Source organism: Coregonus clupeaformis, chromosome 26 (assembly GCF_020615455.1).
Source record: "Coregonus clupeaformis isolate EN_2021a chromosome 26, ASM2061545v1, whole genome shotgun sequence".
NCBI lineage: Eukaryota > Metazoa > Chordata > Actinopteri > Salmoniformes > Salmonidae > Coregonus > Coregonus clupeaformis.
In genome coordinates, this window is record NC_059217.1 from 47,426,642 (window position 1) to 47,450,688 (window position 24,047).

Here is a 24,047-nt window from a genome sequence, read left to right on the forward strand (position 1 = left end):
GAACATTTTGCTAAGGGTAATTCAGATACAATCAGATATGTATGACTAGTTTGAACGTATGCTTTCATTAAACCAAGTAGCTGTCCGTAAAAGGCGAAATATGATTTCAATCTCATGACGTGAGAGTGTTGTCGTGTCATGGTGGATACATGTAACGTTACCTAGCTAGCTAACTGGAGACATTCGTGATGGGACTAAAATCACAATGGCCTATTTTCGAGATATGGCTTTTTCTTTGCAACTCTGCCTAGAAGGTCAGCATCCCGGAGTCACCAATTCACTTGAGTTGAGACTGTTGTTTTGCGGGTGCTATTTAATGAAGCTGCCAGTTGAGGACTTGATAGTCTACTGCACTATGGTGACGGAAGCAGCTAGTGTAGCCAACATCAGGGTGACAGCTAAAACAGTTACTGTAGCTACTACTACTATGGCATTAAAATCTAAATGTTTTATTTATTTTTAAAAAGAAACTACAAATTACTCCCTTCAAAACGGAATGATTCTGAACCCTCTACCAAAACTCACCTGTTGATCATGGGGTGTCACTAGTTAACCTAACACAGCCACAAAGTAAAAATGGGCTATATCATAAAAATTCATGGTAACAAACATTTGCTTTTTGGTCTTCATGTAAGGTTAGGGTTAACAGTGTAGTTAGGTTTAAAATCAGATTTTAAGAAGACAAACTGTAGAACTAGGCGTGGTTGATTACTTTTTAGCTGTGTTAACTAGTGACAACCCTGATAATGGTGCCAAATATTTTGGGTTGAACAGGAAATTACGGTCTTGGGACAAAGCCAGATACTGTTCCCTCATTGGTTACTTTGACAAAAGTCAAACGTGTCGAATTAGTGAGTTGAGGTGTAGGGGCGGAGCTTATTCTAGACAGAAAAGAGACACCGCTCCTCCTACCTGTGTGACGTAATGAAACGCTCATCTCTGGAAAAGAAGAGGACACAACATGGAAACACTAACGCCGAAAAGAAGCCCCATAGCTCGAATGGGATATGCGCTTTCATAGTCATTGGCATTGCTTAATACATGCATTGCGATTTTGACATTCCAGGTGTGTTTATGTTATTTTTTTAACTCGACGCAGCTCATTACTTGCACCACGTTTTCATTGTACGATGTGTAAATTCAATAGTTGACTTTTGAATATTTTGGTGTTCTCCATATTAGTAGCCTGCTGATGATTTGATTGGATACATGATAAAATGGGTGATCAGAAAGAAGTGAATGTATTTTTATGAATAAGAGGAGCGAGAAAGAGAGAAAGGATTGCACATCTGGAAATGTTGGTAAGTGCAGCTATTCTATTCATTCTGTATTCACGTCATCATTGTGTAATTGCGTTATATTGTTGATAACAATATAGCCTAATTGAATGTAATGTCATGTAGCCTGGGAATTTCTGTAAGGGCTGACACGCCAATGGACTATTCGATGTTATAACGTCTGTCATTATAAAGACATCAAAATGAAACGGTCATAAAGGTTTGTACTGTGTGTCATATAAAACTCGGCAAACATATGCGGAATGGAAGAGGAGTCCATGGCCAAACAATGGCGCATCTCCGTTTTCTTTATTATTTATTGATGAGAACATTTCAATGCTCTTTGTCTCCATTATAATATAGTGTTACAAATAAACATCGTGCTAAATTGCATCGATGCTCAACAGATTAGAATAGGAACTCCATACAGAATGCTACAGGTAATCGTTATTAGATATTTTGAGCATTTGAGCAACATATTTAATGGCTTCGATGTTCTTAGAATAGAAACTCCACAGCATTATAGGCCATAGACTGGCTAACATTCCTGCGCCTCTACAGGTATTCGTCATTCGATATTTTCAGCAAATCAATTGAGCAACATATTTTGTTGTACAACGCTGTCTGGAAAACATCTCCCTTCCCTCTGGCAGAAGAATCGCAGGTTAGCGTTTTTCGTCATGTATCTTGTTCTGGAGGCAGCTCTGCAAAGTGGTCACTAGCTGGCACAGCCACAAAGTAATAAAATCTGATTTTAAACCTAACCTTAACCACACTGCTAACCTTAACCTTAAGTATGACCCACCACCTGGATTCTGTCCTATGTAGCAACATTTGAAATGTATTTTATTTTATTTTTTACATTGGATAAAAGTAGAGACTCAGCAAGAAAATTGTATATCATACATTGCAGTTGAGGAACAATGGGAAAATCATTTTGCTTTGAAAGTTGATAAACTTGTAACCCCACTTTTGAGAAAATGGCCCTTGAATGTTTTGGTGCACCTACTGGAGAGCTCTTCTTTGTCAGCACCCATTCAGCATCGTTCACACCCTCTTAAGCCTTAGCCCCACCCATCTCTTTATGGATTCACATGTGAGGCCATGTGCTAAACAGAGTGAGTAGTGTTGTAAACAACCAAAGATTTCAAGACTAAAAGTGGTAAAACTCCAGGTAAAAATACACTGTATCTAGTCCTTAGCCTATATCCTAATCTGACTTTGGTGCAGGTCATGTTGTTCTTTACATTACCGTCTTTGGTAAACACACACTATGTCAAGTAAAATCTAAGTTTATTTGTCACATGCACAGTATACAGAAGGTGTAAACGGTACAGTGAAATGGTCACTTGCATAGGAACAATATCAAAAACAGAAAGTGTCCAGATATAAATATTGTATAATTATTAGATGACGCTTACCCATTCACACTTGTCTAAATTGATGGGTCATGTGAAAGAAATGCTATAACCCCCCCCAGCCACATCTAGCTAAGTGGATGGGTCACTATTCTCTAGACATGTACACATGTTCATGAAATATAATAGATGGCCGTAATCACCCCCAGACACACCTGGCTAACTTCATGGGTCATGTAATCATCTGGCAAAGTGGAGTCTTGTTTAGACATGTAGCTAGCTAGCTATCTAAACAATGAACCGGCATAATCCCAACTCATACTACTACCAATACAATCATTGTCATAGCTGTAGTATGAATCAGCAGGTAGCTAAAGGTAACCAACTAGGTTCAATGTTAGCTTGCTAGCTAACATTTGGCTATAACAAGAATAATATTACTACACAGATCATACACCTAACGTTAGCTAGCAAGCCAGCAAGCTAACGTTCACTAGCTAGCTAACAGTATGCTTTAACTTGCAATGAAAACAAGGTTTTGATAAAATAAAAAACGTATAATATCTGAAAATGTAGCTAGACTCTTACCTGTATACATGGATGAACGCTTCATGGCAGACTGGAACCATTTAACTCAGTTTTGTTTGTAGCTACATCTTGTTTGGCCAGTGTTGTGTCAAGCCACTCCAGTTCACACTGACTGTGGCGTGTGCAGAAAGTAGCCCGTTACAACTTTTTCCAACTGATCTGTCGATAGCGCCTGCTAAATTCAGGGCATCAATGTTGTTGAGAAAAGTAAAACAACTTTTGTAGTTCTCGATGGCTAACATTATATCTTTCAAAAACGCTGCAGTAGAAAGGACTGTCAACACATACTGAGCAGCTCACGTTATAGACAGAAGCGCGCTACATGGCAGACCAATCCAAACTCATCTCCCAGCACGACAAGCCCATCCCCATTATCTCCACCAATCATGGCTAGCGGGAACGTTCCTGTCTTTTTCCGTGGCTAAACCAACTAGGCTCATAATTTAACCATTTTATTCGTATTTACAGATGGAATACAAGTTTGTTATTAAGGCACATGTAAGTTCAAATGTTTGAGAAGGCATTTCTGCCAGAAAATGCATTTTGATACAAATATAAAAAGACGTTCAAATGGCTCTCCTGTGAAGTAGTGACGTGCGACAGACAGTGGAGAACAAGTATTTGAAACACTGCAGATTTTGCAGGTTTTCCTACTTACAAAGCATGTAGAGGTCTGTCATTTTTATCATAGGTACACTTCAATTGTGAGAGACGGAATCTAAAACAAAAATCCAGAAAATCACATTGTATGATTTTTAAGTAATTAATTTGCATTTTATTGCATGACATAAGTATTTGATACATCAGAAAAGCAGAACTTAATATTTGGTACAGAAACCTTTGTTTGCAATTACAGAGATCATACGTTTCCTGTAGGTCTTGACCAGGTTTGCACACACTGCAGCAGGGATTTTGGCCCACTCCTCCTTACAGACCTTCTCCAGATCCTTCAGGTTTCGAGGCTGTCGCTGGGCAATACAGACTTTCAGCTCCCTCCAAAGATTTTCTATTGGGTTCAGGTCTGGAGACTGGCTAGGCCACTCCAGGACCTTGAGATGCTTCTTACGGAGCCACTCCTTAGTTGCCCTGGCTGTGTGTTTCGGGTCATTGTCATGCTGGAAGACCCAGCCACAACCCACCTTCAATGCTCTTACTGAGGGAAGGAGGTTGTTGGCCAAGATCTCGCGATACATGGCCCCATCCATCCTCCCCTCAATACGGTGCAGTCGTCCTGTCCCCTTTGCAGAAAAGCATCCCCAAAGAATGATGTTTCCACCTCCATGCTTCACAGTTGGGATGGTGTTCTTGGGGTTGTACTCATCCTTCTTCTTCCTCCAAACATGGCGAGTGGAGTTTAGACCAAAAAACTATATTTTTGTCTCATCAGACCACATGACCTTCTCCCATTCCTCCTCTGGATCATCCAGATGGTCATTGGCAAACTTCAGACGGGCCTGGACATGCGCTGGCTTGAGCAGGGGGACCTTGCGTGCGCTGCAGGATTTTAATCCATGACGGCGTAGTGTGTTACTAATGGTTTTCTTTGAGACTGTGGTCCCAGCTCTCTTCAGGTCATTGACCAGGTCCTGCCGTGTAGTTCTGGGCTGATCCCTCACCTTCCTCATGATCATTGATACCCCACGAGGTGAGATCTTGCATGGAGCCCCAGGTGATTGACCGTCATCTTGAACTTCTTCCATTTTCTAATAATTGCGCCAACAGTTGTTGCCTTCTCACCAAGCTGCTTGCCTATTGTCCTGTAGCCCATCCCAGCCTTGTGCAGGTCTACAATTTTATCCCTGATGTCCTTACAAAGCTCTCTGGTCTTGGCCATTGTGGAGAGGTTGGAGTCTGTTTGATTGAGTGTGTGGACAGGTGTCTTTTATACAGGTAACGAGTTCAAACAGGTGCAGTTAATACAGGTAATGAGTGGAGAACAGGAGGGCTTCTTAAAGAAAATCTAACAGGTCTGTGAGAGCCGGAATTCTTACTGGTTGGTAGGTGATCAAATACTTATGTCATGCAATAAAATGCAAATGAATTCCTTAAAAATCATACAATGTGATTTTCTGGATTTTTGTTTTAGATTCCGTCTCTCACAATTGAAGTGTACCTATGATAAAAATTACAGACCTCTACATGCTTTGTAAGTAGGAAAACCTGCAAAATCGGCAGTGTATCAAATACTTGTTCTCCCCACTGTATGCCTAGCTTCCTGAAACGGGTCACAAATTAAGACTGTTTGTTTTCATGAATTTTTACAATATAGCCAATTTTGACTTTGCAGCTGGCCCATCTAGAGGAAATCACTCAGTTCTGCCTCCAGGACAAGACATCCCAATAAACATCAAACTGCAGAAGAATCACACCATTTCACCACATAGGTGTGGCTTGGCTCAGACAGCATGCTCTGATTCCATTCCCTGACTCCCTCCCTGTACCTTGCATTTGACTAGTCCTCAGTGTGCTTCAGTTGGACAGACTCAACAGAGCGCAGCCGACACAGCGACGGTGTGAGTGGAGCAGAGAGAACCGAGGATGGGGGGCGGAGGCCAGCAGACTGAGTCAGGCGAGCCGGCCAAGGGTGACAGGGGTGGGCTCGGTGGAGGGGGAGGAGGGCGAGGTGGCAGTGCAGTCTACACCTGGGAAGAGGTCCAGAGGCACTCTCACAGAGGCGACCAGTGGTTGGTCATCGACAGGAAGGTCTATAACGTTACCCAGTGGGTGAAGAGACACCCGGGGGGCATCAGGGTCATCAGTCACTTTGCTGGAGAAGATGCCACGGTCAGTAGCCTAACTATGGAAGTTGTTGGTGAAATGTTCTCAAGCTATTCCAATAAGACTGTTGCAAATGTTATAATGTTGTAGGTTTAGAAATGTTTAGTAGTCTGTCACTGTATGACATATTACACAAGATGTTAGTGGATTGTACATTGCTGGATCCTTATATCATGATAACCTCTCAACTAATCTCACAGTGAATTAAAATATATATATTTTTTACTTGGAGACAGACACTGAGTGTACAAAACATTTGGAACACCTTCCTAATATTAAGTTGCACCCCCTTTTGCCCTCAGAACACCCTCAATTTGTCGAGGCATGGACTCTACAAGGTGTCGTAGGCGTTCCACAGGGATGCTGGCCCAAGTTGACTCCAATGCTTCCCACAGTTGTGCTAAGTTGTCTGGATGTCCTTTGGATGGTGGACCATTCCTGATACACATGGAAACCTGTTGAGTGTGAAAAACCCAGCAGTGTTGCATTTCTTGACTCACTCAAACCGGTGCCCCTGGCACCTACTACCATACCCCCGTTCAAAGGCACTTAAATCTTTTGTCTTGCTCATTCAACCTCTGAAAGGCACACATACACAATCCATGTTTCAATTGTCTCAAGGCTTAAACATCCTTCTTTAACCTGGATTCACCTGGTCAGTCATGGAAAGAGTTCTTAATGTTTTGTGCATTCGGTGTATAAAGGACATTTGTATGTATTTCTCTTAAACAACACAGATTCATCTATATCTCTGATTTCTAGGAAGCATTTTCCGCCTTCCATCCCGATCCTAATTTTGTCCGGAAGTTTCTGAAGCCGTTGCTGATTGGTGCGCTGGCACCCACAGAGCCCAGCCAAGACCAGGGGAAAAATGTGAGGATGCCTATCTTTCTCTCTCCATCTCCCTCTACAGCACCACGCCCATAACATACATCGCTGTAGGCTACATAATGAAACATAGAATGTGAAGCCTAAAGCATCTCTCCATCTGACATAGCACCACGCCCACTCTAACATACTGTAGGTTTAGGAAGGGACCCGGGGACCAATGTGAGGCCAATCTTTCTCTTGCTAATAGGGAATTCCATGCTACTCAGACAGAATGCTGTGCAGAATGGTACTTTCTACGACTGTGGTAAGAGCAGGTGTGATGTGTATGGAGATATTTCAAGACAAGGTTTACCTCCTACAGATGTAGTGTGGCATCTTCAGTTATCTAATATAACTAGGGCACATTATACCAGCCTGTCTATGTGCCCAGATGCCCCGCTGCCCGCTGTCTGTTTACCTATTCAGGAGTCTTACCTCTTATCCTGGTACTCTTCAGCTTTCTGTTACTCCTATTTCCTTCTTCTTCTTCAGGTTTCTCTTCTCAAATTACACTGTCCTCCTCCTCTCCTCCACTCCCTCAATTCTCATCTCTCTACCATCATCCACCTTCCTCCTGGTTCATCTTGGCTTTATCACAGTTTGTCTTTCTGCAATTCCTCGCATCCTGTCACCTCGCCTCCTCGAATCAATAACAGTTTAATTGAGAAAGACCCCTTACTTCATACATCTTTATTTATTATTGATCACCTCTACGCCATACAGGCAGCACTGGTGCAGGACTTCCAGGCCTTGCGTGATCGTGTGGAGAGGGAGGGACTCCTCCGTGCCCGCCCCCTGTTCTTCAGCCTCTACCTGGGCCACATCCTGCTACTAGAGGCCCTGGCTTTGGGCCTACTCTGGGTCTGGGGGACCAGCTGGAGCCTCACACTGCTCTGTTCCCTCATGCTGGCCACGTCTCAGGTACCATTACAGTATTATTAGGAAGCAGAAGGAGATATTTGACAGGCAGATTCTAAGGTTAGGTATAGGGATCTAAGGTTAGGGTTAAGGTTAGGGGATTAGGGTTAGGGTTAAGGTTAGGGTTGGTGGGGTTAGGGTAAAGGTTTAGTTTAGGGTTAGGGTTAGGGGAAAGGTTAAGGTTAGGATTAAGGTTAGGGTTAGGGGAAAGGATAGGGTTGGTGGGGTTAGGGTAAAGGTTTAGTTTAGGCATAGGGTTAGGGTTAGGGGAAAGGTTAAGGTTAGGATTAAGGATAGGGTTGGTGGGGTTAGGGTAAAGGTTAGGCATAGGGTTACCGAACCACCTTTCAGACACCATTCACAATCTGCATTTCTTTTTTCCTCTCAGTCCCAGGCTGGCTGGCTGCAGCATGACTTCGGCCACCTGTCAGTCTTCAAGAAATCCAGTTGGAATCACATACTGCAAAAGTTTGTCATTGGACATCTAAAGGTAAGCTACTGGACAATGGTTGGACATTTGTCAATACTGTTTCTTTAGGCTGATCTTCTGCTACTCTTTGGGCCAGTTTACCGGACACAGCTAAAACCTAGTCCTGGACTGAAAACCATTCTCAATGGATAATCTCCTTTGAAAGTACATTTTACTCCAATACTAGTTCTGTGTTCAGGAAACTGGCCCTTTCACTTTCCTACATTCACAAGAGCAGTGTTACATTTCCAAGGTCACTGCTCTACATTAGCCGTATTTAGTGTAGTGTCCCAACAGTTGGAAGTTACAGTAAGTGTAATTGTGTTCACCAGTGATACGTAACAGTAGCTGTGTGTTTCCAGGGTGCCTCTGCCAACTGGTGGAACCATCGTCACTTCCAGCACCACGCTAAACCCAACGTGTTTAGTAAAGATCCTGATATCAACTCACTGCATGTCTTCGTCCTGGGAGACAAACAGCCTGTAGAGGTAGTTATCACTATAATGGATCTGTGAATGTGATCCCTGCGGGAACTGAACCCGCAACCTTAGTGCTTTATGACCCATCTGACTCCATGTCATATTTGAATAATAATGTAAGAATTCATGTAATACTATGAATGTAATAGTTAATTAAATTAATGTAATATTCATGAAATAACCATGTAACAAAAACCATGTAATGGTTTGGCTCTGTAGTGTTGAAACGGTATTAGTGCTTCTGTGTAAGATCCATCTGACTCCTTGTCTCTGTCTATTGCAGTATGGTATAAAGAAGTTGAAGTACATGCCTTACCATCACCAACACAAGTACTTCTTCCTCAGTAAGTTTCATGAATTTCTGTATAGCATCACATCAATTATAGCATCACATCAACTTCCATTGAACACATAAAAGCAATAGATAGACAGCTGATGTACAGTGGGGGAAAAAAGTATTTAGTCAGCCACCAATTGTGCAAGTTCTCCCACTTAAAAAGATGAGAGAGGCCTGTAATTTTCATCATAGGTACACGTCAACTATGACAGACAAATTGAGAAAGAAATATCCAGAAAATCACATTGTAGGATTTTTAATGAATTTATTTGCAAATTATGGTGGAAAATAAGTATTTGGTCACCTACAAACAAGCAAGATTTCTGGCTCTCACAGACCTGTAACTTCTTCTTTAAGAGGCTCCTGTGTCCTCCACTCGTTATCTGTATTAATGGCACCTGTTTGAACTTGTTATCAGTATAAAAGACACCTGTCCACAACCTCAAACAGTCACACTCCAAACTCCACTATGGCCAAGACCAAAGAGCTGTCAAAGGACACCAGAAACAAAATTGTAGACCTGCACCAGGCTGGGAAGACTGCATCTGCAATAGGTAAGCAGCTTGGTTTGAAGAAATCAACTGTGGGAGCAATTATTAGGAAATGGAAGACATACAAGACCACTGATAATCTCCCTCGATCTGGGGCTCCACGCAAGATCTCACCCCGTGGGGTCAAAATGATCACAAGAACGGTGAGCAAAAATCCCAGAACCACACGGGGGGACCTAGTGAATGACCTGCAGAGAGCTGGGACCAAAGTAACAAAGCCTTTAAATGATTCTCTGGAAAACATTTTCTCATTTTGTCTGTCATAGTTGACGTGTACCTAATTATGAAAATTACAGGCCTCTCATCTTTTTAAGTGGGAGAACTTGCACAATTGGTGGCTGACTAAATACTTTTTTTCCCCCACTATGTATGTATGTATGTATGTATGTAATACCTATGTAGTATTTTCCTTCTGTCTCTCAGTTGGACCTCCACTACTTATTCCAGTGTATTTCCACATCCAGATATTGCGGGCCATGTTTTTACGACGGGACTGGGTGGTGAGATTTCATACCAACTAAACGTATACTTAATCCTCTTCATTCCTATGTGGAACATAAAGCTTCCACGAGAGAGAGACACACCTGTAATGATATGATTATGCTAACACCTGGGGGCACTAAATGCTTGTTCATTGCTCACTAAAGCTAGCAAGCATAATATTGCACCACCAACAACACACTGACTGTACCGTCAGAGATGACTAACTTCATAATCACAGTGATAATTGTTGCTTTGGTAGGATCCCAGATGTGATAATGTCTGTCCATAATACCAATCTTTGTCTCCTGTGAAGGATCTGGCGTGGTCGATGACTTTCTACCTCCGCTTCTTCTGCTGTTACTACCCCTTCTTTGGTCTCTTTGGCTCAGTCGCAATGATTAGCTTCGTCAGGTAAAGTATGAACTGAGAGGGAGCTGAAAGATTCGTTCATTCATTCGCTGGTTCGCTCACTCACTCACTCATTCATTGTATTCAAACTATCTACAGCAGGGCTCTCCAACCCTGTTTCCTGGAGAGCTACCCTCCTGTAGGTTTTCACTCCAACACCAGTTGTAACTAACCTGATTCATCTTATCAACCAGCTAATTATTATAATCAGGTGAGCTAGATTAGGGTTGGAGCGAAAACCTACAGGATGGTAGCTCTCCAGGAACAGGGTTGGAGGTAAAACCTACAGGATGGTAGCTCTCCAGGAACAGGGTTGGAGGTAAAACCTACAGGATGGTAGCTCTCCAGGAACAGGGTTGGAGGTAAAACCTACAGGATGGTAGCTCTCCAGGAACAGGGTTGGAGGTAAAACCTACAGGATGGTAGCTCTCCAGGAACAGGGTTGGAGGTAAAACCTACAGGATGGTAGCTCTCCAGGAACAGGGTTGGAGGTAAAACCTACAGGATGGTAGCTCTCCAGGAACAGGGTTGGAGGTAAAACCTACAGGATGGTAGCTCTCCAGGAACAGGGTTGGAGGTAAAACCTACAGGATGGTAGCTCTCCAGGAACAGGGTTGGAGGTAAAACCTACAGGATGGTAGCTCTCCAGGAACAGGGTTGGAGGTAAAACCTACAGGATGGTAGCTCTCCAGGAACAGGGTTAGAGTAAAACCTACAGGATGGTAGCTCTCCAGGAACAGGGTTGGAGAGCCCTGATGTACAGTATAGAAAACAACACAATGATGTGCTTGATGTAAGAATTGAACATAATATTGTGGCTGAATATTGTACTGTATATAGGTTTTTGGAAAGCCACTGGTTTGTTTGGGTGACCCAGATGAGTCATCTTCCTATGGAGATGGATCACGAGAGACGCCAGGACTGGCTCACCATGCAGGTAACGTGTCATTAATATTCACAAAGCGTCTTGGAGAAGGAGTGCTGGTCTAGGAATAGGTCCCCCCTGTCCTTACAATCATATTCATTATTATCTTAAAAGGCTAAACTGATCCTAGATCAACGCTTCTACTCTTGACGCTTTGTGAATACAGGTCCTGGTGTGTTTTCTGGGGCTGTGCTATCCGTAGTTCTCCAGTAGAGGGTGCTATAATGTGTTTCTGTCTCCTGTCTCAGTTGAGTGCTACTTGCAACATTGAAAAGTCACCCTTCAACGACTGGTTCAGTGGACACCTCAACTTTCAGATTGAACACCAGTAAGTGAAACAAATATCACACTTTACTGTTGTCTGTGTCAACAGCATATGCTGTATTTATATGGTCATTTATAAAGTCATTCAGATTCTAAAGAAGGTTATAGTTTAGGGAGTATTCAGATTAATTTCTCCTTTCACAGCATTATAAGGCTGCGTTAAGACAATGACTTATCTATGACCAGCTCATTAAATCCCTACCATTGTGTCGCTGAGTTGTCATAATGCTTCAGCAAATGTACGTTCTAGTAGGATCGTTGGAAGACACAATGTAAGTAACCTAATGTATGTCCCTCTTACTGCCCTGAATGCCTCTGCTGATCCTGCAGCTATTGTATGCAGTAATCATATGCCTATGAACCAGAGTTATACTGTTAGCACTGAGGTGGTGTGCCCTAGTAGGAAGTCCACTGTGTGCAGCTCACCCTGCACTAATAAAAATTACCTGAGTATGTCTACCTCTGCTAAGCTTCCCAGTAAAGCAAGACAAATAATCAAGCATTCCAGAAAAGTGTTAAAAATAGCCCACGTTAACATATGTAGCTTAAACAAGGTTCATGAAATCAATAATTTGCTAGTAACAGATGACATTCATATTCTGACAATCTCTGAAACTCATTTAGATAATACTGTACCTTTGATGATACAGTGGTAGCAATACAAGGTTATAACATTTACAGAAAAGACAGAAATGCCAACGGGGGCGGTGTTGCGGTCTATATTCAGAACCACATTCCTGTAAAGCTTAGAGAGGATCTCATGTTAAATACTGTTGAAGTAATATGACTACAGGTTCATCTGCCTCACCTAAAGCCCATTCTGGTGGGAAGCTGCTATAGACCACCAAGTGCTAACAGTCAGGATCTGGATAACATGTGTGAAATGCTTGATAATGTATGTGATATCAATAGAGAGGTATACTTTCTGGGTGATTTATATATTGACTGGCTTTCATCAGGCTGCCCACTCAAGAGAACGCTTCAAACTGTAACTAGTGCCTGCAACCTGGTTCAGGTTATCAATCAACCTACCCAGGTATATACAAACAGCACAGAAATGAAATCATCCACATGTATTGATCACATCTTTACTAATGCTGTAGAAATATGCTTTAAAGCAGTATCCAAATCCATCGGATGTAGGGATCACAATATAGTAGCCATATCTAGGAAAACCAAAGTTCCCAAGGCTGGACCTAATATAGTGTATAAGAGGTCATACAATAAGTTTTGTAGTGATTCCTATGTTGATGATGTAAAGAATATTTGTTGGTCCGTGGTGTGTAATGACGAGCAACCAGACGCTGTACTTGACAAATTTATGAAATTGCTTATCCCAGTTACTCATAAGCATGCACCCATTAAGAAAATGACTGTAAAAACGGTTAAATCCCAGTGGGTTGATGAGGAAATTAAAAATGATATGGTTGAGAGGGATGAGGCAAAAGAGATGGCAAATAGGTCTGGCTGTACAACCGATTGGCAAACGCACTGCAAATTGAGAATCATGTGACTAAACTTAATAAAAAGAAGAAACTATACCATGAAACAAAGATAAATGACAAATAATGACAATAAAAAGCTTGGGGGACCTTTAAATGAAATTCTGGGCAAAAAGGCAAACTCTGCTCCATCATTCATTGAATCAGATGGCTCATTCATCACAAAACCCACTGATATTGCCAACTACTTGAATGATTTTTTCATTGGCAAGATTAGCAAATTTAGGCCAGCAACAAACGCTGACGCTACACATCCAAGTATATCTGACCAAATTATGAAAGAGAAGTGTTGTAATTTTGAATTCCGTAAAGTACAGTGCCTTGCAAAAGTATTCATCCCCCTTGGCGTTTTTCCTATTTTGTTGCATTACAACCTGTAATTTTAATGGATTTTTATTTGGATTTCATGTAATGGACATACACAAAATAGTCTAAATTGGTGAAGTGAAATGAAAAAAATTACTTGTTTTATAAAATTCAAATTATGAAAGACAAGCATTGTAATTTTGAATTCAGTAAAGTAAGTGTGGAAGAGGTGAAACCAGTATTATTGTCTATCAACAATGACAAGCCACTGGGGTCTGACAACTTGGATGGAAGATTACTGAGGATAATGTCTGACGATATTGCCACTCCTATTTACCATATCTTCATTTTAAGCCTACTAGAAAGTGTGTGCCGTCAGGCTTGGAGGGAAGCAAAAGTCATTCCGCTACCCAAGAATAGTAAAGCCCCCTTTACTGGCTCAAATAGCCGACCAATCAGCCTGTTACCAACCCTTAGTAAACCTTTGGAAAAAATGGTGTTTGACCAGATACAATGCTATTTTACTGTAAACAAATCAACAACAGACTTTCAGCACGCTGGTAGGGAAGGACATTCAACAAGCACAGCACTTACACAAATGACTGCAGAGAGAAATTGATGATAAAAAGATTGTGGGGGCTGTTTTTGTTAGACTTCAGTGCGGCTTTTGACATTATCGATCATAGTCTGTTGCTGGAAAAACCTATGTGTTATGGCTTTACACCTCCTGCTATATTGTGGATAAAGAGTTACCTGTCTAACAGAACACAGAGGGTGTTCTTTAATGGAAGCCTCTCAAACATAATCCAGGTAGAATCAGGAATTTCCCAGGGCAGCTGTCTAGGCCCCTTACTTTTTTTATATATTTACTAACAACATGCCACTGGCTTTGAGTAAAGCCTGTGTGTCTATGTATGCAGATTACTCAACACTATACACGTCAGCTACCACAGCGACTGAAATGACAGCAACACTTAACAAAGAGCTGCAGTTAGTTTCAGAATGGGTGGCAAGGAATAAGTTAGTCCTAAATATCTCAAACTAAAAGCATTGTATTTGGGACAAATCATTCACTAAACCCTAAACCTCAAATAAATGGCTGGCCCTTGGATGTACACAGAGAGCTAACGTTTAATAATATGCATGTCAATCTCTCCTGGCTCAAAGTGGAGGAGAGATTGACTTCATCACTACTTGTATTTGTGAGAGGTATTGACATATTGAATGCACCAAGCTGTCTTTGAACTACTGGCACACAGCTCAGACACCCATGCATACCCCACAAGACATGCCACCAGAGGTCTCTTCACAGTCCCCAAGTCCAGAACAGACTATGGGAGGCGCACAGTACTACATAGAGCCATGACTACATGGAACTCTATTCCACATCAAGTAACTCATGCCAGCAGTAAAATTTGATTAAAAAAACAGATAAAAATATAACTTATGGAACAGCGGGGACTGTGAAGCAACGCAAACATATGAAAACATACACACACATACACATGGATTTTGTGTTGTAGATATGTGGTAGTTGAGTAGAGTCCTGAGGGCACACACTTAATATGTTGTGAAATCTGTTATGAATGTATTGTAATGTTTTTAAAATGTATAACTGCCTTAATTTTGCTGGACCCCAGGAAGAGTAGCTGCTCCCTTGGCTAATGGGGATCCATAATACATCAAATCAATTTTTATTTGTCACATACAAATGTTTAGCAGATATTATTGCGGGTGTAGCGAAATGCTTGTGCTTCTAGCTCCGACAGTGCAGTAATATCTAACAAGTAATATCTAACAATTTCACAACAAATACACAATACACACATCTAAGTAAGGAATGGAATGAAGAATATATAAATATATGGATGAGCAATGTCAGAGCGGCATGGACTAAGATACAGTAGAATAGTATAGAATACAGTATATACATATGAGATGAGTAATGTAAGATATGTAAACATTATTAAAGTGACTAGTGTTCCATTTATTAAAGTGGCCAGTGATTTCTAATCTATGTATATAGGCAGCAGCCTCTAATGTGCTAGTGAAGGCTATTCAACAGTCTGATGGCCTTGAGATAGAAGCTGTTTTCAGTCTCTCGGTCCCAGCTTTGATGCACCTGTACTGACCTCACCTTCTGGATGATAGCGGGGTGAACAGGCAGTGGCTCGGGTGGTTGTTGTCCTTGATGATCTTTTTGGCCTTCCTGTGACATCGGGTGCTGTAGGTGTCCTGGAGGGCTGGTAGTTTGCCCCCGGTAATGCGTTCGGCAGACCTCACCACACTCTGGAGAGCCCTGCAGTCGCCGTACCAGGCGGTGATACAGCCCAATAGGATGCTCTCAATTGTGCATCTGTTAAAGTTTGTTAGGGTTTTAGGTGCCAAGCCAAATTTCTTCAGCCTCCTGAGGTTGAAGAGGCGCTGTTGTGGGGCCCCAGTGTTGAGGATCAGCGACGTGGAGGTGTTGTTTCCTACCTTCACCACCTGAGGGCGGCCCGTCAGGAAGTCAGTGCGGGGTTCAGACCCAGGGCCTCGAGCTTAATGATGAGCTTGGAGGGCACTATGGTGTTGAATGCTGAGCTATAGTCAATGAACAGCATTCTTACATAGGTATTCCTCTTGTCCAGATGGGATTGTGCAGTGTGATGGCGATTGTATCGTCTGTGGATCTATCGGGGCGGTGTTTAGCTTGTCCGGAAGCGAGACGTCGATGTCGGCGACGTGGCTGGTTTTCCTTTTGTAGTCCGTGATTGTCTACCACATACGTCTCGTGTCTGAGCCGTTGAATTGGGAGATACAAATACAAATATACCTGCTATATATGTTTGTACTAATTACTGTACCTCGTAATAGTGTTTAGATACAATATCGATACAATCCTACTCAGAAACTGAGGTTTCTCTAAGAAACTCTGATAGCGTCTGCTCTCTCTCTCTCCTTCCTCCTCCCCTGCTCTCTCTCTCTCTCTCTCTCTCTCACCTTCCTCCACCCCTCTCTCTCTGCCTGCCTCTTTCTTTCTCTCTCTCTCTCCCTCTCTCTCTCTCTGTCTGTCCCCCTCACCCCCCTCTCCCTCCCAGTCTGTTTCCTACCATGCCCCGTCATAATTACCACCTGGTGGCTCCTCTGGTGCGTGCTTTGTGTGAGAAACATGGAGTTCCCTATCAGGTCAAGACCATGCAGCAAGGCCTCACTGATGTTGTCAGGTAAAACAAGTGTTTTAATGAATACTTTTAAGTGCTTTCCTCTGGGAATACATTGTACATCATAAGGTGATACCTGCTGCTCTCAGGCTCCTCTGTGATTTACCTGGTTTGTTATCCACCTCTGTTCCTCCCCAGGTCACTGAAGAAGTCAGGCGATCTGTGGCTGGATGCATATCTTCATAAATAAATCCCTTCCTGACTCTGGACGGGGTTTAATCCCATCGCACATTAACGACCTGCGAACAGAGATAGATTGAAAAGGACATTTCTCCCAGACGTTTGTGTCGATAATGATCGCTGCAAACAGCGTGGATGTTGACTCAAGCGTAAATCACCTTTTTAAAAAGTAAATCACAGGTCTGCATGTGAAACTGGATGTCTGGTGATGTCTTCCCCGTGCCATCTTAACTCTGCCTACCAAACAGAGTACTCTAATGTACAGGTACTATTATACTACCACATACATATAATACTACATATTAGATTAATATTGTATTGTGTTATTGATGATGTAGGGCTGTTGTTGTGTTTTGTTGTGATGTAACTGTTTTAACCCTGTTTGGACCTCAGGAAGAGTATCCTGCTGCAGCAGCTAATCGGGGATCCTTATTAATACTAAATACTACAATTCTGACAAAAGCTGTATCCCATCTAGTCCAAACCTAATACAAATATTCTGTATTATATCTGAGTGGCCTGTCTGTGTGGTGGTGATATCACTGTGCGGTGTGCAGTATTTTTTTTTTAACCACAGTATAGTGTTAACAGAATTTTCAAACATGTCTGTACAATTTTCATTTGTCATTTTGAAATAACTTTTAGTATTATTTGGAGTACAAGACCATCATGTAATCAACGACAGGACACTCACTGTGCTGTGAATGTGAGCTGCCTTCAGAGTTCAGGGTCGTGTTCAGTTGGGAGAAAATGTTTTTAAAACGAGGAGGTATGACCTGAAATAGTGCCAATAGGAACATCGATTTTCTGTTGTCAATTGCGGAATTTTTTTTTTTTTTTGCTACAATATGTCCTATTGAAAACGATCCTAGACTTTGTGGCTGTGTTATTGCTGAGCCTGATCTGTAACGTATGGTTGTATGTTTTTAAATCTGTATACTAAAGGGGAAGTTATATGGAGATAGGTTGCTGCAGTTACAACATTTTGGCAGTAATCTACCCCCCCATAGTGCGCAGTCTGTCCATGGACCTGTTTATGGAGGCAGAAGCTAACGGATTTCTCTTCTGTAAGATCAGACTATTAAAAAAAAAAAGTCTCCTTTTTCCAAGACAGAAGAAACGGGTTGATACTGAATGATAAACTACTTTCACATTATTATTTGGCTGCATCTTCAAGATGTATTACAACAACAAACATTGTAGTAATCGTACAGTACTGTGGTGGCAGAATTGGGGGTGGGCTGTTGGACATTTCTCTCAAGGGGTTATGCTCTGTTCTCTGTTGGACTGTGATATTATGCGTTTTCATAGACTCCTGGTACGTCTGCACCCTAACACAAGGCCATTGTGTTCCGGGAACTTGTTGCTTGTATAAAATAACTGTTGTGTAAAACAATATGATTGTATTAGCACCTCCCACTATATAAGGGACATGTGATCATTTTACTCTTGGAGCTCTGCCCCCCTGACTGCAATGCTCATATGTATTAAAAATTCACTATTGTACAATTTAAATTAGTCTCTGCCTAATCTTTGGATAGAGTTTTCCACAACAGTACTACAGAACAAAATTTAACATGGATGAGGATCTCTACCGACTATGTTTTTTTTTTTATTAAGACGTTCTCTCCCAACTCTTGTTACCACCAAAGCTGTATTTGCACAACCACATTAATCATATTCTTTAAAAAAGGCACTGGGTTAAATAATAATAAATAAAAAAAACAGTTATCTACTCTCCACTACTTCGGATTACTCTTGTGTGATTACCGTACAGTTCTCTGTGAATCATGGAACAGTGACTTTATAAGGAGCATTGTCCACAAAAGCGGGATCAGATTGAATTCCGACCTTGGGTTTATTATTGGAGGAATAAACATTTTACACAGAACAGAAATATGATTGGATTAATATTGTAAATGTAAAGCGTACTTCATATAGACCGTGTCACAGAGATGCAATAGAGGATACAGGTGCTGCATTTAGTAATAGAGAATACGTAAGCTGAATTACAGAAGTGTATTTAGTTGATTTAGTAAACGGCTGCGATATGGACCGTGTGACGTGTTATGAGAATAGATTGCAGACTGCTCAAAAACATACATATAGCGCTATATATTAAACAGTATAACATTGTACTACACTGTAGGTTAGTATAATCGGTTATGTGAACATCAACATCCAATTTGACAATATACATTGAGGTCCTTATAGATTAGATTTTACAAAAAAAAAAAAAAGATATCTTCAAGAAATCCCTGGAGATGGAACAAGGAGAGATTCAAGCCGTAAAACGCATACGCACGCCCTATCTCCCTCTCGCTCTCTCGCTCCAAATTCATTTGGTCCCTCAGTTAGACAGTAGTTAGGTTTTTCATCCAATTTGCGAGATTTCCATGCAAATATTCTAAAATCTGCATAAAACAATATGCGCATTTTCCCACCAGAGATGTGTTTCCATCAAACTGAATTTTTGCGGATAAAAGGCTGTACGTGGTAACGTAGTCCACATAAAAATTACTTTTGCTGTTAAATTCCCATGTACCGAATGAAAACTACAAGTTAAATGGGGTTTCCATCGCATTTTCAACTCTACGGATGGTTTTGTCACAAAACTGCTCACTCTGGTCTTGGCAAATGCGCTCTAGTCAACAGCTTGCATATACAGTGCGAGTAGAACACCTACATTATTACATTATTATGGATAAAAGCGATATTATTATTTTTTTTGTCAAACGGCAGCCAAGTATCTATCATCATGTCACCAGAATCAGACCCTCGATATTTATTGGAAAGGAGCATCAAGCTCATCACCGTGCACTTTCACCACACCCTGTGAAGTTCATCGTAAACGATTTCATCTGTAGCCTAATAAACGGCATGCTTTCACGAGTTGTAGTGGGAGGACCACACTACATACCATCGACTACATGTTGACTTCGATATGGTTATTATATCAACATTTCCGCATAAAGGCATTTCCACCGCCATTTCTCGCATAATTAATTTTACCGACACAAAAAAGATCCCACCATGTCGAATGAACAAATTGTCTGTTGGCATTTATAAAATTGTACCAGTATTTAATGTTTCCATCAGCCAGGTCGTGACTCAGGTAATTCATCCGCATGAAATGGTTGGATGGAAACGTGGTTAGTGTCAGACAAAGCAACAGTTCATTTCCAGAGGAAAAAGTAAACATACACAAACAATAAAAATAAATATACAATTTAAAAAATGTATATAACAACATTTATAGTACATGCCAATATTTAAATGTCAATTGCCTGATAAAAAGCCGTTGGTTTGTGAAAGGGTAGGCGCTTTGGGAGGGGAAGGCTTATGGTTGGTTAGTACTGGAGAGGGTTGTTATGGTGACCAGCCACGCTGGGCTGTGATTGGTTGACAATCAGTGAGCATGCCCAGATCAGTCCTTGCCGGCATCGATCTTCTCTTGTCGTCGTCTCATGATCTCCTGGAGCTCTGAATCTCCATTGCTCTTCTGGAAAACAGTAATACACGGTTTAGTTTCACACGTCCCAACATACACTGAACAAAAATATAAAACGCAACATGCAAAACATTTTGCGATTTTACTGAATTACAGTTCATTTAAGGAAATCAGTCAATTTAAATACAGTGAGGGAAAAAAGTATTTGATCCCCTGCTGATTTTGTACATTTGCCCACTGACAAAGACATGATCAGTCTATAATTTTAATGGTAGGTTTATTTGAACAGTGAGAGACAAAATAACAACAAAAAAATCCATAAAAACGCATGTCAAAAATGATATAAATTGATTTGCATTTTAATGAGGGAAATAAGTATTTGACCCCTCTGAAAAACATTACTTAGTACTTGGTGGAAAACCCCTTGTTGGCAATCACAGAGGTCAGATGTTTCTTGTAGTTAGCCACCAGGTTTGCACACATCTCAGGAGGGATTTTGTTCCACTCTTTGCAGATCTTCTCCAAGTCATTAAGGTTTCGAGGCTGACGTTTGGCAACTCGAACCTTCAGCTCCCTCCACAGATTTTCTATGGGATTAAGGTCTGGAGACTGGCTAGGCCACTCCAGGACCTTAATGTACTTCTTCTTGAGCCACTCCTTTGTTGCCTTGGCCGTGTGTTTTGGGTCATTGTCATGCTGGAATACCCATCCACGACCCATTTGCAATGCCCTGATGAGGGAAGGAGGTTCTCACCCAAGATTTGACGGTACATGGTGCCGTAGATCGTCCCTTTGATGCGGTGAGGTTGTCCTGTCCCCTTAGCAGAAAAACACCCCCAAAGCATAGTGTTTCCACCTCCATGTTTGACGGTGGGGATGGTGTTCTTGGAGTCATAGACAGCATTCCTCCTCCTCCAAACACGGCGAGTTGAGTTGATGCCAAAGAGCTTGATTTTGGTCTCATCTGACCACAACACTTTCACCCAGTTCTCCTCTGAATCATTCAAAACTTCAGACGGCCCTGTATATGTGCTTTCTTGAGCAGGGGGACCTTGCGGGCACTGCAGGATGTCAGTCCTTCACGGCGTAGTGTGTTACCAATTGTTTTCTTGGTGACTATGGTCCCAGCTGCCTTGAGATCATTGACAAGATCCTCCTGTGTAGTTCTGGGCTGATTCCTCACCGTTCTCATGATCATTGCAACTCCACGAGGTGAGATCTTACATGGAGCCTCAGGCCGAGGGAGATTGACAGGTCTTTTGTGTTTCTTCCATTTGCGAATAATCGCACCAACTGTTGTCACCTTCTCACCAAGCTGCTTGGCGATGGTCTTGTAGCCCATTCCAGCCTTGTGTATGTCTACAATCTTGTCCCTGACATATTTGCGAATAATCGCACCAACTGTTGTCACCTTCTCACCAAGCTGCTTGGCGATGGTCTTGTAGCCCATTCCAGCCTTGTGTATGTCTACAATCTTGTCCCTGACATCCTTGGAGAGCTCTTTGGTCTAGGCCATGGTGGAGAGTTTGGAATCTGATTGATTGATTGCTTCTGTGGACAGGTGTCTTTTGTACAGGTAACAAACTGATATTAGGAGCACTCCCTTTAAGAGTGTGCTCCTAATCTCAGCTCGTTAGCTGTATAAAAGACACCTGGGAGCCAGAAATCTTTCTGATTGAGAGGGGGTCAAATACTTATTTCCCTCATTAAAATGCAAATCAATTTATAACATTTTTGACATGCGTTTTTCTGGATTTTTTTGTTGTTATTCTGTCTCTCACGGTTCAAATAAACTTACCATTAAAATTATAGACTGATCATTTCTTTGTCAGTGGGCAAACGTACAAAATCAGCAGGGGATCAAATACTTTTTTCCCTCACTGTAAATTCATTAGGCCCTAATCTATGGATTTCACATGACTGGGAATACAGATATGCATCTTTTGGTCACAGATACCTTTTAAAAAAAGGTAGGGGGGTGGATCAGAAAACCAGTCAGTATCTGGTGTGACCACCATTTGCCTCATGCAGCGCGACACATCTCCTTTGCATTGAGTTGATCAGGCTGGTGAGTATGCAGGCCATGGAAGAATTGGTACATTTCAGCTTCCAGGAATTGTGTACAGATCCTTGCGACATGGGGCCGTGCATCATCGTGCTGAAACATGAGGTGATGGTTGGTGGATGAATGGCACAGCAATGGGCCTCAGGATCTTGTCAAGGTCTCTCTGTCCATTCAAATTGCCATCCATAAAATGCAATTGTGTTCGTTGTGCGTAGCTTATGCCTGCCCATACCATAACCACACCATGGGGAACTCTGCTCACCCACACGACACCATAAACGCTTGTCTGCCATCTGCCCGGTACAGTTGAAACCAGGATTCATCCGTGAAAAGCACACTTCTCCAGCGTGACAGTGGCCATCGAAGGTGAGCATTTGCCCACTGGAGTCGGTTACGACGCCGAACTGCAGTCAGGTCAAGACCCTGATGAGGACGATGAGCACGCAGATGAGCTTCCCTGAGACGGTTTCTGACAGTTTGTACAGAAATTATTCGGTTGTGCAAACCCACAGTTTGATCAGCTGTCCGGCTGGCTGGTCTCAGACTATCCCGCAGGTGAAGAAGCTTGATGTGGAGGTCCTGGGCTGGCGTGGTTACACGTGATCTGCGGTTGTGAGGCCGCAGATCGCATTACATTCTCTGGCAACATCTAAAACGACGTTGGAGGCGGCTTATGGTAGAGAAATTAACATTCAATTCTCAGCAACATCTCTGATGGACATTCCTGCAGTCAGCATTGCCAATTGCACTCTCCCTCAAAACTTGAGACATCTGTGGCATTGTGTTGTGAGACAAAACTGCACATTTTAGAGTAAGTGGCCTTTTGTTGTCCCCAGCACAAGGTGCACCTGTGTAATGATCATGCTGTTTAATCAGCTTCTTGATGTGTGGATGGATTGGCTCAGTTGGTAGAGCATGGCATTTGCAACGCCAGGGTTGTGGGTTCGTTTCTCACGGGGGACCAGTATGAAAAGAATTTATGTATGCACTCACTAACTGTAAGTCGCTCTGGATAAGAGTGTCTGCTAAATTACAAAAAAAAAATATATATATTTTTTAAATGCTCACTAACAGGAATGTAAAAAAAATGTGTGCACAACATTGGAGAGAAATAAGCGTGTTGTGCATATATACACTGCTAAAAAAAATAAAGGGAACACTAAAATAACACATCCTAGATCTGAATGAATGAAATAATCTTATTAAATACTTTTTCTTTACATAGTTGAATGTGCTGACAACAAATCACACAAAAATTATCAATGGAAATCAAATGTATCAACCCATGGAGGTCTGGATTTGGAGTCACCCTCAAAATTAAAGTGGAAAACCACACTACAGGCTGATCCAACTTTGATGTAATGTCGTTAAAACAAGTCAAAATGAGGCTCAGTAGTGTGTGTGGCCTCCACGTGCCTGTATGACCTCCCTACAACGCCTGGGCATGCTCCTGATGAGGTGGTGGATGGTCTCCTGAGGGATCTCCTCCCAGACCTGGACTAAAGCATCCGCCAACTCCTGGACAGTCTGTGGTGCAACGTGGCGTTGGTGGATGGAGCGAGACATGATGTCCCA

The 24,047-nt window shown here is 42.0% G+C and overlaps 2 protein-coding genes across 10 annotated transcripts in view; one reads left to right on the forward strand and one right to left on the reverse strand.

Annotated features, from left to right (window-relative positions):
• Positions 1–918: 918 nt before the first annotated feature.
• Positions 919–19,204, forward strand: LOC121540763 (acyl-CoA Delta-4 desaturase-like). Of its 5 annotated transcripts, XM_041849839.2 has the most exons (15): positions 920–1,066; positions 1,183–1,301; positions 1,839–1,941; positions 5,680–6,007; positions 6,764–6,874; positions 7,595–7,792; positions 8,178–8,279; positions 8,621–8,746; positions 9,021–9,081; positions 10,049–10,125; positions 10,422–10,519; positions 11,357–11,453; positions 11,690–11,769; positions 16,654–16,779; positions 16,915–19,204. In XM_041849839.2, exons 4-15 carry the CDS (start codon positions 5,762–5,764, stop codon positions 16,964–16,966), a joined length of 1,374 nt encoding a protein of 457 aa, XP_041705773.1. In that variant the 5' UTR covers positions 920–1,066; positions 1,183–1,301; positions 1,839–1,941; positions 5,680–5,761; the 3' UTR covers positions 16,967–19,204. The 5 variants fall into 5 exon arrangements, with proteins under 5 accessions (XP_041705776.1, XP_041705773.1, XP_041705772.1 ...); XM_041849838.2 differs by having other exon boundaries at positions 920–1,301; XM_041849840.2 differs by having other exon boundaries at positions 920–1,301; positions 5,697–6,007.
• A 589-nt stretch (positions 19,205–19,793) lies between these two features.
• The window catches only part of LOC121540767 (epidermal growth factor receptor kinase substrate 8-like protein 2), a 114,263-nt gene continuing 110,009 nt past the window's right edge, over positions 19,794–24,047 (reverse strand). For all 5 annotated transcript variants that reach the window (XM_041849848.2, XM_041849847.2, XM_041849845.2 and 2 more), the window contains one exon: positions 19,794–20,458. In XM_041849848.2, the coding sequence (XP_041705782.1) occupies positions 20,384–20,458 (75 nt within the window). In that variant the 3' untranslated portion in view covers positions 19,794–20,383. The remainder of the gene's footprint in view (positions 20,459–24,047) is intronic.

Excerpts from the sequence above, each read along its gene's own strand:
- LOC121540763 (XM_041849842.2), top strand. The coding sequence starts at position 5,762 with ATGGGGGGCGGAGGCCAGCAGACTGAGTCAGGCGAGCCGGCCAAGGGT. Across the intron at positions 6,008-6,763 it reads TTGCTGGAGAAGATGCCACG|GAAGCATTTTCCGCCTTCCA; the intron begins GTCAGTAGCCTA and ends TCTGATTTCTAG. Across the intron at positions 6,875-7,594 it reads GCCAAGACCAGGGGAAAAAT|GCAGCACTGGTGCAGGACTT; the intron begins GTGAGGATGCCT and ends TACGCCATACAG.